The sequence below is a fragment of the Saccostrea cucullata genome, unplaced genomic scaffold, assembly GCF_032062105.1.
Source record: "Saccostrea cucullata isolate Sc308-1 unplaced genomic scaffold, CSIRO_AGI_Scuc_v1 ctg3297, whole genome shotgun sequence".
Taxonomy (NCBI): domain Eukaryota; kingdom Metazoa; phylum Mollusca; class Bivalvia; order Ostreida; family Ostreidae; genus Saccostrea; species Saccostrea cuccullata.
This window is the reverse complement of record NW_026935665.1, coordinates 28,175-43,972: the sequence shown is the minus strand read 5'-3', so window position 1 is coordinate 43,972 and position 15,798 is coordinate 28,175. Positions and strand designations below refer to the sequence as shown.

General features: G+C 32.9%; 1 protein-coding gene across 1 annotated transcript; it reads left to right on the top strand.

The window, feature by feature from the left end:
* The first annotated feature begins 5,152 nt into the window (after nucleotides 1–5,152).
* On the top strand, nucleotides 5,153–9,284 carry LOC134243538 (uncharacterized). Its single transcript, XM_062725794.1, has 5 exons — nucleotides 5,153–5,232; nucleotides 5,950–6,067; nucleotides 6,244–6,308; nucleotides 6,680–6,760; nucleotides 8,474–9,284. Exons 1-5 carry the CDS (start codon nucleotides 5,159–5,161, stop codon nucleotides 8,610–8,612), a joined length of 477 nt encoding a protein of 158 aa, XP_062581778.1. The 5' UTR covers nucleotides 5,153–5,158; the 3' UTR covers nucleotides 8,613–9,284.
* The last annotated feature ends 6,514 nt before the right edge of the window (nucleotides 9,285–15,798 follow it).

The window sequence follows — 15,798 nt, the reverse complement described above, 5'->3', positions numbered from 1 at the left end:
TCTGTCTTCCATAGTTTCTGATTTATTTTATACAGAAATTATTACCCTGGTCTTACCCGGCAACTCCTTACCTGTTTTGGAGATTCAAAAGATAGGTTTTACATGAAGATATGTCCCTGATCTCAGAGCTTTCTCTCACCTACCTGTACCTTGTACTAGATAAGAATACGGCCAAAATATTCGTTATATTCCTACCTGTCTTTCATAGATACTGATTAATTTTATACTCAATTTCTTACCCTGATCTTACTAGGCAACTCCTCACCTTCTATGGATATTAAAAAGATAGGTTTTACATGAAGATATGTCCCTGATCTCAGAGCTTTCTCTCACCTACCTGTACCTTGTACCAGTTATGAAACCGACAAAATATTCGTCTTATTCCAACCTGTCTTTCATAGATTCTGATTTATTTTATACTAAAATTATTACCCTGGTCTTACTCGGCAACTCTTTACCAGTTATGGAGATTCATAAGATAGGTTTTACATGTGGATATGTCCCTGATCTCAGAGCTTTCTCTCACCTACCTGTGCCTTGTACTAGATAAGAATACGGCCAAAATATTCCTCTTATTCCAACCTGTCTTCCATAGATTCTTATTTATTTTATTTAGAAATTATTACCCTGGTCTTACCCGGCAACTCCTTACCTGTTATGGAGAATCAAATGATCGGTTTAACATGTAGATATTCCCCTGATCTCAGAGCTTTCTCTCACCTACCTGTACCTTGTACCAGATAAGAATACGACAAAATATTCGCTATATTCCTTCCTGTGTTTCATAGATGCTGATTAATTTTATACTGAAATTCATACCCTGATCTTACTAGGCAACTCCTCACCTTTTATGGACATTTAAAGGATAGGTTAAACATGAAGGTATGCCCCTGATCTCAGAGCTTTCTCTCACCTACCTGTACCCTGTACCAGATTAGAATACGACAAAATATTCGTCTTATTCCAACCTGTCTTTCTTAGATTCTGATTTATTTTATACTGAAATTATTACCCTGGTCTTACTCGGCAACTCCTTACCTTTTATGGATATTTAAACGATAGGTTTAACAAGAAGATATGTCCCTGATCTCAGAGCTTCCTCTCATCTACCTGTACCTTGTACCAGATAAGAATACGACAAAATATTCGTCTTATTCCAACCTGTCTTTCATAGATTCTGATTTATTTTATACTGAAATTCTTACCCTGATCTTACTAGGCAACTCCTCACCTTTTATAGACATTTAAAGGATAGGTTAAACATGATGATATGTCCCTGATCTCAGAGCTTTCTCTCACCTACCTGTACCTTGTACCAGATTAGAATACGACAAAATATTCGTCTTATTCCAACCTGTCTTTCATAGATTCTGATTTATTTTGTACTGAAATTATTACCCTGGTCTTACTCGGCAACTCTTTACCAGTTATGGAGATTCATAAGATAGGTTTTACATGTGGATATGTCCCTGATCTCGGAGCTTTCTCTCACCTACCTGTACCTTGTACCAGATTAGAATACGACAAAATATTCGTCTTATTCCAACCTGTCTTTCATAGATTCTGATTTATTTTATACTAAAATTATTACCCTGGTCTTACTCGGCAACTCTTTACCAGTTATGGAGATTCATAAGATAGGTTTTACATGTGGATATGTCCCTGATCTCAGAGCTTTCTCTCACCTACCTGTGCCTTGTACTAGATAAGAATACGGCCAAAATATTCCTCTTATTCCAACCTGTCTTCCATAGATTCTTATTTATTTTATTTAGAAATTATTACCCTGGTCTTACCCGGCAACTCCTTACCTGTTATGGAGAATCAAATGATCGGTTTAACATGTAGAGATTCCCCTGATCTCAGAGCTTTCTCTCACCTACCTGTACCTTGTACCAGATAAGAATACGACAAAATATTCGCTATATTCCTTCCTGTGTTTCATAGATGCTGATTAATTTTATACTGAAATTCATACCCTGATCTTACTAGGCAACTCCTCACCTTTTATGGACATTTAAAGGATAGGTTAAACATGAAGATATGTCCCTGATCTCAGAGCTTTCTCTCACCTACCTGTACCCTGTACCAGATTAGAATACGACAAAATATTCGTCTTATTCCAACCTGTCTTTCTTAGATTCTGATTTATTTTATACTGAAATTATTACCCTGGTCTTACTCGGCAACTCCTTACCTTTTATGGATATTTAAACGATAGGTTTAACAAGGAGATATGTCCCCGATCTCAGAGCTTCCTCTCATCTACCTGTACCTTGTACCAGATAAGAATACGACAAAATATTCGTCTTATTCCAACCTGTCTTTCATAGATTCTGATTTATTTTATACTGAAATTCTTACCCTGATCTTACTAGGCAACTCCTCACCTTTTATAGACATTTAAAGGATAGGTTAAACATGATGATATGTCCCTGATCTCAGAGCTTTCTCTCACCTACCTGTACCTTGTACCAGATTAGAATACGACAAAATATTCGTCTTATTCCAACCTGTCTTTCATAGATTCTGATTTATTTTGTACTGAAATTATTACCCTGGTCTTACTCGGCAACTCCTTACCTTTTATGGATATTTAAACGATAGGTTTAACATGGAGATACGTCCCCTATCTCAGAGCTTCCTCTCACCTACCTGTACCTTATACCAGATAAGAATACAACAAAATATTCGTCTTATTCCAACCTGTCTGTCATAGATTCTGATTTATTTTATACTGAAATTCTTACCCTGACCTTACTAGGCAACTCCTTACCTGTTTTGGAGATACAAATGATCGATTTAACATGTAGATATTCCCCTGATCTCAGAGCTTTCTCTCACCTACTTGTACCTTGTACTAGATAAGAATACGACAAAATATTCGTCATATTCCTACCTGTCTTTCATAGATACTGATTAATTTTATACTGAATTTCTTACCCTGATCTTACTAGGCAACTCCTCACCTTTTATGGACATTTAAAGGATAGGTTAAACATAAAGATATGTCCCTGATCTCAGAGCTTTCTCTCACCTACCTGTACCTTGTACCAGATAAGAATACGGCCAAAATATTCCTCTTATTCCAACCTGTCTTCCATAGTTTCTGATTTATTTTATACAGAAATTATTACCCTGGTCTTACCCGGCAACTCCTTACCTGTTTTGGAGATTCAAAAGATAGGTTTTACATGAAGATATGTCCCTGATCTCAGAGCTTTCTCTCACCTACCTGTACCTTGTACTAGATAAGAATACGGCCAAAATATTCGTTATATTCCTACCTGTCTTTCATAGATACTGATTAATTTTATACTCAATTTCTTACCCTGATCTTACTAGGCAACTCCTCACCTTCTATGGATATTAAAAAGATAGGTTTTACATGAAGATATGTCCCTGATCTCAGAGCTTTCTCTCACCTACCTGTACCTTGTACCAGTTATGAAACCGACAAAATATTCGTCTTATTCCAACCTGTCTTTCATAGATTCTGATTTATTTTATACTAAAATTATTACCCTGGTCTTACTTGGCAACTCCTTACCAGTTATGGAGATTCATAAGATAGGTTTTACATGTGGATATGTCCCTGATCTCAGAGCTTTCTCTCACCTACCTGTGTCTTGTACTAGATAAGAATACGGCCAAAATATTCCTCTTATTCCAACCTGTCTTCCATAGATTCTTATTTATTTTATTTAGAAATTATTACCCTGGTCTTACCCGGCAACTCCTTACCTGTTATGGAGAATCAAATGATCGGTTTAACATGTAGATATTCCCCTGATCTCAGAGCTTTCTCTCACCTACTTGTACCTTGTACCAGATGAGAATACGACAAAATATTCGCTATATTCCTTCCTGTGTTTCATAGATGCTGATTAATTTTATACTGAAATTCTTACCCTGATCTTACTAGGCAACTCCTCACCTTTTATGGACATTTAAACGATAGGTTTAACCTGAAGATATGTCCCTGATCTTAGAGCTTCTTCTCACCTACCTGTACCTTGTATCAGATAAGAATACGACAAAATATTCGTCTTATACCAACCTGTCTTTCATAGATTCTGATTTATTTTATACTGAAATTATTACCCTGGTCTTACTCGGCAGCTCCTTACCTTTTATGGATATTTAAACGATTGGTTTAACATGGAGATATGTCCCTGATCTCAGAGCTTCCTCTCACCTACCTGTACCTTGTACCAGATAAGAATACGCATAAATTCCAATTGATTGATTACATCATAAAATTCAAAAAAGTAGACCGTTATTTAAGGAAGCCATTTAGGACCTACTTGTGTATTAACATATTTTTGAATCCAAAATAACGAATTGTCAAATTTGTTACAACGAATTTGATACGTTGTAAAAATTTCTTTGAATTAGATATAATGAATTTAATCTGTCATAACAAATCTGTTGATTTTTGTTATAACGATTCAAAAAAATTTTTGTAGCGAGTTCATTTTGTTCAGACGGATTCTAAAATTTGTTAAAACAATTAAATTTGTTATATCAATTTTTGAATTCATTATAACAAATTAAATTTGTAATATCAAGTTTCTTGAATTTTTTATAACAAATTCACAAATTTTTTTCCATAGGACCTAATAGTCCAAATTTTATGAAACTACTTCATTTCATTATAACAAAAATTAAATCTGTTTAAACAAATTTAATTTGTTATTACAAATTTTAGAATTCGTTTTCACAAATTTAATCTGTTTTAACAAATTTTTGAATTCGCTTTAACGAATTTATCAAATCTGTTACAACAAATTACATTCGTTATAATGAATTCCAAAAAATTGTTATAACGAATTCAATTCGTTTTAACAATATCAACAATTCGTCATATCGAATTCAAATATATTATTTGATAGGTCCTAAACAGGCTTCTGTAGTTATTCTTTAAGTATGCAATATTCTTTTATGCTGGTTTTATTTGCAGACTGCACAATGCAAGAAGCTTGTAAATGCCGTGTGCCAGTTGCGGCCAGGGACTGTTCTGGTAAAAGGAAATGCCAGCATATTAGGCAAAAAGATTTCAGTTTTGGTACGTAACTTCCATGAATCTCAAAGAAACTAAATTTAGAGCAACTGGTTTGAACTGTACATGTACCATCTTAATATGAAATTAAAATTTATGGCTTTACAGTTTGAAGATCACATTAAGGAAAGACTGAAAGAGGTGGTTTGTTTAAAAGAAGGCAATTCAAAGTAAGGATTCCTGATAGTTTTATATACCTGATGCAAATGTTTTAATTGATTAAACCCGACATAGTTTTGGGGATATATATTAAAGAATCACTTGCCTGAATAGTTATCCATTTGTCTGTGCAATTTTGTTCAGGTGACATTTGAAGGTCATACTTCTACAAATATTGTTTTGACCTTAGGAGGTGTCATAATTAATGCCCCATTACAGAAATACTCATATGGGATGTTAAATACCATTCAGTTTATCAATCAGTCATGTCATGAGTGTATTACTCTAATACATAATTATCAAAAGTTGGAACTTAAGGCATTTGAATGTACATATGTCTTAAATGAAAATTACTAACAGAAGTTAAATATTGATGGTAAATTGATTGATTTTTGATGATTTACCCTGAGTTGGCAATATTTATCTGTATCTCTTGGTGGTACACTGGTAGAAAATTATGGTGTAGAATGAAAGGCAGTTCCATAATTCTTTTACAGAGAAACTTGTACAAAGATTATGAATGCCAAAAGGATGGGTTATTCTTTAAACTATCTACATTTAACCTTTTTAACTTTAAAGTTTAATGGAGAAAGTACTAGGCACTGTAGAATTTTGCTGGTGGAATTATTATATTTTAATTTGGTAGATCAGCTACAATACAATATCTCTAATTAAAGTTGCCCATTTGATGATTTTTTTTATTTGACGTTCTATAAAATTAATTAAAGCTGCTATGAACCACACTGGAGGCATATCAGATGGGTTCAAAGACAGCCCCTCAATGAAGCCTTGGAACTCAGAAATTCGGAGAAGGGAATTGAGGAGAGAGCAAAATTTTTTGGAAAGGTATCATTTGTTCATATGTATCAAAAGAGATTATCAGATTTTAATACAACTAACTATCCTAAAATGAAAAAGCAAGGAATTAGTATTAATTAGTCATTAGTGAAATCAAATATGTATGTGCTTTTATATATTGATAAAATTATAATTTCAAACCAAATATTTTATTCAATCTATAGGGTTTACCAGAATTGAATGCTTTGATTTTGGGAGAGTTTGGGGTGTTCAAGCCTAAATCAATCATGTAAGTTCATTTTTTTCATGCATTTTTCCCAGATAGTAAATTTTCGCCACTATTGCTTTCTATCTGTTTTCTCCACATGTTGTGCATGCAATGGAGCATTGATGTTAAATTTGAAAAATTTGAAAAATTTTCAGCTTAATATCCTTTGAAACAGTTCGACCAATTTCGACATATATCATCTATGGGTAAAGGGAAACAAAAATTGTAAATTTCATTTATCAGTTTTTTTATTTTGATCTATAGATCATTACATTATATGGTGAGAGTTAAGGCCCTTGGGCCTCTTTTATATACATATTTCTTTTATCACAATGGTAATTGACATAAGTTCCTCATATTGATGTTTCCATGTATCTTATTTCCAACTTCAGAAGAATAGGTTACTGCCATGGTCACTATTTGTCCATGAAGGATGACACCAACAGAATTCTCATGGCTACACTCGAAGATGAGTATGTGTTTACTTGCTACCTTTATTCTTCCTTTTAAATTTGAATTGTTTTTAAATTGTTCAATTTCGTAAGAGAGAAAGAGAGAAAAATATTTTGTCATCCTTGATTACATAATGCATAACCTATATCAGAGACTTTTTCCTGCAATTAGGCCTAAGGTTCTCATAATCTTTTCGGAACAAAGCTCAATGAGTCCCTAATTTCTGTCTGCTGTATGTTGTGTGGCATCAGTAACTTTTAATAGTACAAACTTCACCAGAATAAATAACTTGTATCTCTATTGAAATTCTTCATTTGGAACCTGATGGGATTGAGAAATAAAATTTAGACATCTGAGGGTTAGAGATATCCAAAGTAGAATAATGAAGGAATAAGCTTTTGAGGTATCCTAATCACATTGCATCTCCATGGTAATAGAGGTATCAGTGTTCTAGATAACGAAGATTGACTGTATATAGAAAAAAATAAGATATCAAGCTAAATTAGAGAATCAGTGTCCCCAACTTCAGGGAAAAAGGAGAGGATGCACAGATCTAGGGGACTGGAGTCAAGAGGGGAACTTTGAGAAGGGCAGGCAGGGCCATAGGCATTAATGATGTATAAAAATTAATGAAAACAATCAAAAGCTTGTTGGGATATCACTGCAAAGGAAAGTTGAATGTAATAGTTTACAACCATGACCTTTGACTTTCTGAACTTGCAATCTGCAGGGGTCTACCTCAGGCCATAGGAATAAAAGAGATAATTTGAACAAAAATAAAAGTATTACAGACAGACAGAAATACAAACTGAAAGACTGACAGAAAAAAAACTTGCAAAGTTGATATCCCTCACTTTCAGTGAAAGAAGCAGAAAAAATTCTTTTGAAGTACATCAATATCTTGCTTAATGCACTACCACCGTTATTATCCTTTTAATAAATTTAATTGATAAACATGTTCCCAAATAGGGAATTTTGTATCCTGAAAATTTATTTGCAATGGTTGCATTTTGAAAGAACAAGTTTTTCTGTATATTATACAATGTTCGAAATATGATGTATATACAAACATCCAAAAGTTATGTATAAATTTTATTCATTAATTTATTCCCCTCCCCTCCCTATTGAAGAAGGGAGGCCATATTGCTTTGCTGCTGTCTATTGGTTGGTCCACCGGCAGTTTCTGTTCATTTTCTAGACAGAAGTGGCAAATTTTAAAAATGAACTCTAGTTAAGAAGTTACCACTTTTTGTGGGAGGTTAATTTTCATTGATTTTGTGTCAGGAAGAGATGCATATATATATATATATATATATATATATATATATATATATATATATATATATATATATATATATATATATATATATATATTTAGCGCATTTCTCAATGTTCTTATTTATATATATTAGCGGAAGTTCCTTTCCGCCAAAAGCGCTAAAAAGAATACACAGCCAAATATATTTTTATATATATATATATATATATATATATATATATATATATATATATATATATCTACATGTAATCCAAATTCAAATCTGATGGCATATATTCCCGCATAAAAAAAAGAAGACACCATAAAAATAATAATATTATTTTCAGTAGTTTTTAAATTCAAGTTCATAAAGCAGTAATAATTGAATTCTGAATGAAGGTTGTCATTTGGGTCAACTACATCAATTCACAAGCAAATGAATATAATTGCATCATCTTATTTTTCTGTCTTACAGGATGGGCCAAAATATGAATGAAGGACTGCAGTATTTCAGGGATGTTTTGTTTGTTGAAGGGGAGATTTTGCTCGCGGCACTGTTATGGAATTTGTCCTCATCTGAAGCTGAGTGCCGCCTTTACCCGAAGAGTTCATAAACCTTTTTTTGTTTTTGGTGTGGATGTGTATTAGTGTATGTGTCCATGGCTCTTTATTTTTGCCTAATGTAGTAGCTAACTACATAAGAAATGTTATTAGGGATTTTTAAATCCAAGGAGCACATGCAAACAAAAACTACTTTGCAGTCTTTTCATATTTAAATAAACCATTTCAATATAATTAAATATTGGCACTTCAATTTTTTATCATGAAGGTTTTGTAAAATTGCAATTTGTATATGATTTACTTTAAGTGCCTTGTTATATATTAGAACATATTATTTTAATCATAATATTCCAATCCCTCTGATTGGCTTAAAGTTGGTCACATGATTAAGTATATAACAGCATATAGACTTGAGTTACTATTTATAGAATCTGAAATGCATATCAACTTGATGTTTCTTAAAATGGAGTTAATTTTCTGTAAAGCGAAAAAAAGTAATCATTGCAAATAATTTCATTTACGTGACATGTTCTTGTTTAATAATGTTATAATATAACAGTATCTGTATTGTACATATTGTCATTCTTATCCATCACGTGATCATTATTGATCCATTTACCAAAAGAGAAAGCATGGTTTATTGAACTGCTGAATTTTTTTTAACCCACCATCCACCCCATCTGCCACCAATGCTTGTTATTTCTTTCAGGTTGACATTTTTGTTATGTTTTAACCATCTTTTTATGATAGTGTTCGAATGGGATAAAGTGATTTTTAATATTCATTCTCCAGCGGACGTTCTAACTGAAAAAGTAAATTTTTGTACATTGTAATAAATAGCAATTCCATGTATTAGATTACTGAGATTGAGTCCGCCATTCATTTTGTGTACCTCGCAAATTTGCTTCTGTCTGCAGCTTTCCTTTTGATTTTTAAACATTAATCAGTGTTACTTTTTATATATATTTTTTCCTCAGCGGTGAGGGAAGCATTTTTTGTGTTCAATTTAATGCCTATCTGATTGCTTTGTTATTGGCTGTTTGTTATTTTGTTTTCCCACCTTTTTTGATGGCAGGCAGCAGTTTTGAGCATTTTGTATATGTCTTCGGAACTTATGATGTTTATAAGGGGGTCAACTTGAAATACATGTATATTGTAATTTGTGAAAGATTACAGGGTTTGAATTCTTATTCTAGTCTGGTTGACCCCCCTTTTGCCTATGTACATCATGTTACAATGTCATTATGGTTCTGGGGGTCAGATTGTTTAATATTTTGACTAACATGTGTAATACTCTATATTTGCGTCCTCCTTTTAATGACCCCAATTTCATTAACTGTGTTTACCTTTCCGTCATTTACAATTATAAATGACATATTTTACTTCTACTTGATGTTATTTGTTTTTGCCTGCTTTTAACAAAAAAAAGCTCAGTCATTTGGCAGGAGAACTAAGGAACATAAAATTAATAATATTGATTTTACAATTATAGCTAATAGGGTATATGATTTAACATTTCTGAAAAAAGCATTTACTTCAACCTGTATTTAAATTTGTAATGTTCTGAAACTGATAAGATGTAACAATGACCTGAATTATGATCTACTTAATATTAGAACATACATGTATTGAATATTTTTATCAATATTGATACAAAACATAAACAAAAAAATTTACATTTGCATTGTTGGATACACAGCATTAAAGGGATTATAAATATAATATATATAGTATATAGTAATTGAACTTTAGCATGCTATTTACCTAAATTAATGATTGATAAGTATCTGTGATCAATGGCCTTGATAAGGCGTAGGAGGAAATGGAAGTAAGTCTGAAATAGATGCAGAAAAATGTGAAATGAACCATGTGGCATATCTGAGATAAAAAATAAAAATACACCATCAAGTGCATGTAGATTTACCTGATATTTGTTATTTATGTTCCAATTCAATTTTTCAGTGATTTTGAACTGTTCTATAGTTTAATTGACTTTACACTGTGGCTTATATTTAAATGCGGAGTAGGAAATGAAAAAGGATATTGTTTCAAATACTTATGAAAATCGATTCATCTAAATTGAAAAATTTATGGGAAAGTCCTATCTTGATATATATTAACATGCATGCAAAACCAGTGCAAAAACATTTCTTAAATTCAGTTGATTTGAACTTATCAAAACTATGCCATAAATTACTTTCGAAAAGAGTTACACATAAGTGTCATAAATTTGTTGAAGTCATTGGAGGAGAGTATATGTAATTAGAATTGAGTATTTCATTATAGATTAGAGATTTGATTTAAAATATACTATATTCATTGAATTTGAATGAATAGCAGACATAAATGTCCATGATTGTTCTCTCCATAGACTCGAGATTTACATGATGTAATGGTAAGGAAAAAATTTATGGCTGGTCTAGGAATCTAACTCTGAACCCTTGCATCACTTAATACAAGTGCTCTACCGACTTGCTGTTCAGGCCAATATCCAAGACGCAGGCTATTTCATGTGATAAAAGGCACTTGACAAATACATTTTGACAATGTTTTGGTACCTATTGGAAATATTTTCAATAATATTCCCATCTTTCTTGCTGTAGTTCAGTTGACAATAGCCAAGTACTAGTTAGAGGTAGAAATAGTATCACCTCTTACAGGTAGGTATTTTAAAATCAGACACCTGTCGGAGTTAGGAGGCTTAAAATACTAGAAGTACATTGTATACATATCTGGTACCTGTAAGAGTTAGGTGTGTTTAACTTAGGTATATATAAGAGGACTGATGGTTCAAGGACTAGATTTTGATTGTATACTGTATATATCTTATACTTGTTGAAGGAAGTTGAACTAAAGTATGGTACATGTTTCAGGTAGTAGTGTTCTTATCAAGTATTTTTTGACAGGTAGGTTAGTTAAAGTACCAGAATATGGTATGTGGCCTTTTATAGGTGTGAGAAGTAAATTCTGATATCTATTATAAGTGTATTATATTCTAATGTGTCTAAAGGGTAGGGTGGTAATAATACTAAAATTGATTAGAGGTAAGTGAACTGAAACCTGGTTCTAATTTCGTCCTGGATTACAAGCTAGTACAAGATACAGGTAGGTTAGAGGAACCCTCCAACATAAGGGTAATTATGATATAAAATAAATCAACATCTATGAAACACAGGAAGGGATATAGCGAATATATTGTCGTATTCTTATCTGGTACAAGGTACAGGTAGGTGAAAGAAAGCTTTGAGATCAGGGACATATCTTCAGGTTAAACCTATGTTTTGAATCTCCATAACAGGTAAGGAGTTGCCTAGTAAGATCAGGGTAAGAAATTCAGTATAAAATAAATCAGCATCCATGAATGATAGGTAGGATTATGACAAATATTTTAATGTATTCAAATCTGGTACAGGGTACAGGTAGGTGAGAGAAAGCTCTGAGATCAAGGACATATCTTCATGTTAAACCTATCTTTTGAATCTCCATAACAGGTTAGGAGTTGCCGAGTAAGACCAGGGTAATAATTTCTGTATAAAGTAAATCAGAATCTATGAAAGACAGGTTGGAATAAGACGAATATTTTGTCGTATTCTTATCTGGTACAAGGTACAGGTAGGTGAGAGAAAGCTCTGAGATCAGGGACATATCTTCATGTTTAACCTATCCTTTAAATGTCCATAAAAGGTGAGGAGTTGCCTAGTAAGATCAGGGTAAGAAATTCAGTATAAAATTAATCAGTATCTATGAAAGACAGGTAGGAATATGACGAATATTTTTTCGTATTCTTATCTAGTACAAGGTACAAGTAGGTGAGAGAAAGCTCTGAGATCAGGGGAATATCTACATGTTAAATCGATCATTTGTATCTCCATAACAGGTAAGGAGTTGCCGGGTAAGACCAGGGTAATAATTTCTGTATAAAATAAATCAGAATCTATGGAAGACAGGTTGGAATAAGACGAATATTTTGGCCGTATTCTTATCTGGTACAAGGTACAGGTAGGTGAGAGAAAGCTCTGAGATCAGGGACATATCTTCATGTAAAACCTATCTTTTGAATCTCCATAACAGGTAAGGAGTTGCCGAGTAAGACCAGGGTAATAATTTCTGTATAAAGTAAATCAGAATCTATGAAAGACAGGTTGGAATAAGACGAATATTTTGTCGTATTCTAATCTGGTACAAGGTACAGGTAGGTGAGAGAAAGCTCTGAGATCAGGGACATATCTTCATGTTTAACCTATCCTTTAAATGTCCATAAAAGGTGAGGAGTTGCCTAGTAAGATCAGGGTAAGAAATTCAGTATAAAATTAATCAGCATCTATGAAAGACACGTAGGAATATGACCAATATTTTGGCCGTATTCTTATCTGATACAAGGTACAGGTAGGTGAGAAGAAGCTCGAAGATCAGGGACATATCTTCATGTTAAACCTATCTTTTGAATCTCCATAACAGGTAAGGAGTTGCCAAGTAAGATCAGGGTAATAATTTCAGTATAAAATAAATTAGAATCTATGACAGACAGGTTGGAATAAGACGAATATTTTGTCGTATTCTTATCTGGTACAAGGTACAGGTAGGTGATAGAAAGCTCTGAGATCGGGGACATATCTTCAGGTTAAACTGATCTTTTTAATTTCCGTAAAAGGGAAGGAGTTGCCGAGTTCGATGTCGAATTATTAGCTGGTACAAGCTACAGGTAGGTAGGAAAACCCTTTTAAGATCATGGTAATAATTTCAATCTAAAATAAATCATCAGCAATGAATGACATGTAGGATTATGATTATTTACATCCAAATTAGATGCTTTCTTTTAAAATAATTTGCTGTAAATGAATGCATCATATGAATACCTAATAAACAAGATGTGTTTGTGTAGCACTGATGCCCCCATATGGCAACATAGCAAATATTAAGCTTTTTTTAAATGCAAATTTAATTAATAATTACCAAAAATAAGGTATTCTCAACGGAAAACAATTGTGAAATTTGTGAAAATGTTAAAGGTTTTTTTTATAAGTACAAAAATCTCTAAGGTCAAGGCAAAAATGTCAATGTAATTGGTATCAAAATGAAAGGTCTTGCCACATAGAATTCTTATATAGAGTATAAAAGCCCTAACCCTAACCGGTCAGAAGTTATGACCTAGGTTATTTATTAAAAAGAAGGTCAAACTCCAACGTCAAGGTCAAAGGGTCAATGTTCTTGGTATCCAATGAAGTAACTTCTCACAAGGATTAAATATGTTAAGTATGAAAGCACTAGCCATAATACTTAAAAAGTTATGGTCAATGTTTGCTTTTTTAAAGTAGGTCAATCTTAAAGGTCAAAGGATCAAAATTCTCGGTATCCAATGAATTAACTTCTCACAAAGATCAAGTATTTGAAGTATTTGAAGTATGAAAGTCCTATTCCCTACCGTTCAAAAGTTATAGCCAAGGTTAAAGTTTCTTCACAAGTACGGAAATCTACAAGTTCAAGGTCAAAGGATCAAGGCTGTTGGTATCAAATGAAAGGTCATTCAAAAAAGATTACATATGTGAAGTATAAATGTCTTGGCATCTACTGTTCAAAAGATATGGCCAAAGTAAAAGTTTATAATTTTCATGACAAATGGGTCAAACTGCAAAAAATTAATATAAATAATCAAGAGCTAATATCAGCCTTTCAGTGCTGAAACAATTGTTTAAAAAGGATGACTCAAAGATCTTTAAAATAAAAAGTCGGTGTGACATTCCACCTTAAAGGTTTATGAAGAGTTATCTGCAATTGATGAAAAGAAGAAAAATTATTATTTCTCAAAGTATCTTAACTTGATAAAGATATAGTTTATTCAAATATTTACAAAGATATTTGTTTGCAGATCAAATAACTTTTTTACAATATCTTAAATAAAAACATGTGCAGCCCATAGAACTTCAATTTATGTAAAATTCAAGGTGCAATTAATTGGACAAAAATCAAAGTTTTGTACAATTCTCAGTGAAGCATTATTTGATACCATCTTCAAAATTTTATCAAGATTTAAACTATCAGACCATTCATTTATTAGGTACGTAAAATGGTCGCTATACATTATAACCTAAATGCTTCGGAATTCTCGCGGGGCTGCCCTTCAATACATGGTCATTAGATAAGAAATGAAATCTAGTAATTTGGACTTTATAATTAGTTTAATTATTTTTTTTTTTTTATATTTCAATCATATTTTACAACAAGTATTAAACAAACATCACTGCCCTAAGTGAAGAAATATAAATAAAGTAAGCACAATGTCATATATTTGTACTTTGGATCACATGAGAAAAAAAATTCACTCGAATTATCTAGTGTGAAATATCAGGTATACCAGACCCAGAAAAGTAGTAACTGCCGAATAGCGAGAAATGTAGGATTTGTAGATTTACGTATCCCTTGCTCTATTGCGTTAGGATATGCCTCGTGGGGGAAAAATCTTGAGTTTTGTGAGAAATTAAGTCTTATCGCTAAGCTGGATATTCCTGTGAAACAATACCAGATTTCTTATTAGTGGTTGTTGTATAGGTATAAGTTTCTAATTAGAATAAGAAAATAATTATTTCTATCTCACAACCTCAGTATAATAGTCATTCAATTACACTGGCGGATTAGTTTAGAGGTTAGTGCCCCCCCCCCCCACCCCGGTCCCCTTTTTCTGTCGAATATATACATATGATTTAATAATTCAATAATTTTTAATTTTAATAAAATGTAATTTACCAATCGAATAAATATTATCAAAAATATTTATTATATTTCTGTATGTTTTAATACTGACAAACTCTTAACTCTGATAAACAACAGCATCCCCCCCCCTTTTCCCCTTTCAAGATTCATGGATTCTCCACTGAAATCTGCGTCGCCGTGTGAAACAGTAATAAGAAAGTCTGCTTTCAAGTCGCTGATTTAGGAGATAATCATTGTGTTGCAGGTTTGAATCCATCTGAAGGACGTGGAGACCGGTCCTCCAATGAGACCGTATAAACCGAGGTCCCTTGTCGCTGGCACGAAAAAGATCCCTCACTGTGCAGAGGACCAGGGCCCCCTTTTCTTTACAATATAAGCATAAGATTTAATAATTCAATAATTTTAGTGTGGTTGTGGGCTCCTTAACTCTGACAAACAACCGCTCCACCCCTCCCTGTCGCTGTTGGTGCTGGCACGAAAAAGGTCCTTCACTGTTCAGTGACCCAGAGTGTCGAGCAGCTTTCCAACGGC

What these genes read in the sequence shown, in the direction of transcription:
- LOC134243538 (XM_062725794.1), top strand. Translation starts at nt 5,159, where the DNA reads ATGGCTTTACAGTTTGAAGATCACATTAAGGAAAGACTGAAAGAGGTG. An exon ending in GAGCAAAATTTTTTGGAAAG is followed by an intron (nt 6,068 to 6,243) that starts GTATCATTTGTT and finishes TTCAATCTATAG; the next exon opens with GGTTTACCAGAATTGAATGC. An exon ending in ATGGCTACACTCGAAGATGA is followed by an intron (nt 6,761 to 8,473) that starts GTATGTGTTTAC and finishes TCTGTCTTACAG; the next exon opens with GATGGGCCAAAATATGAATG.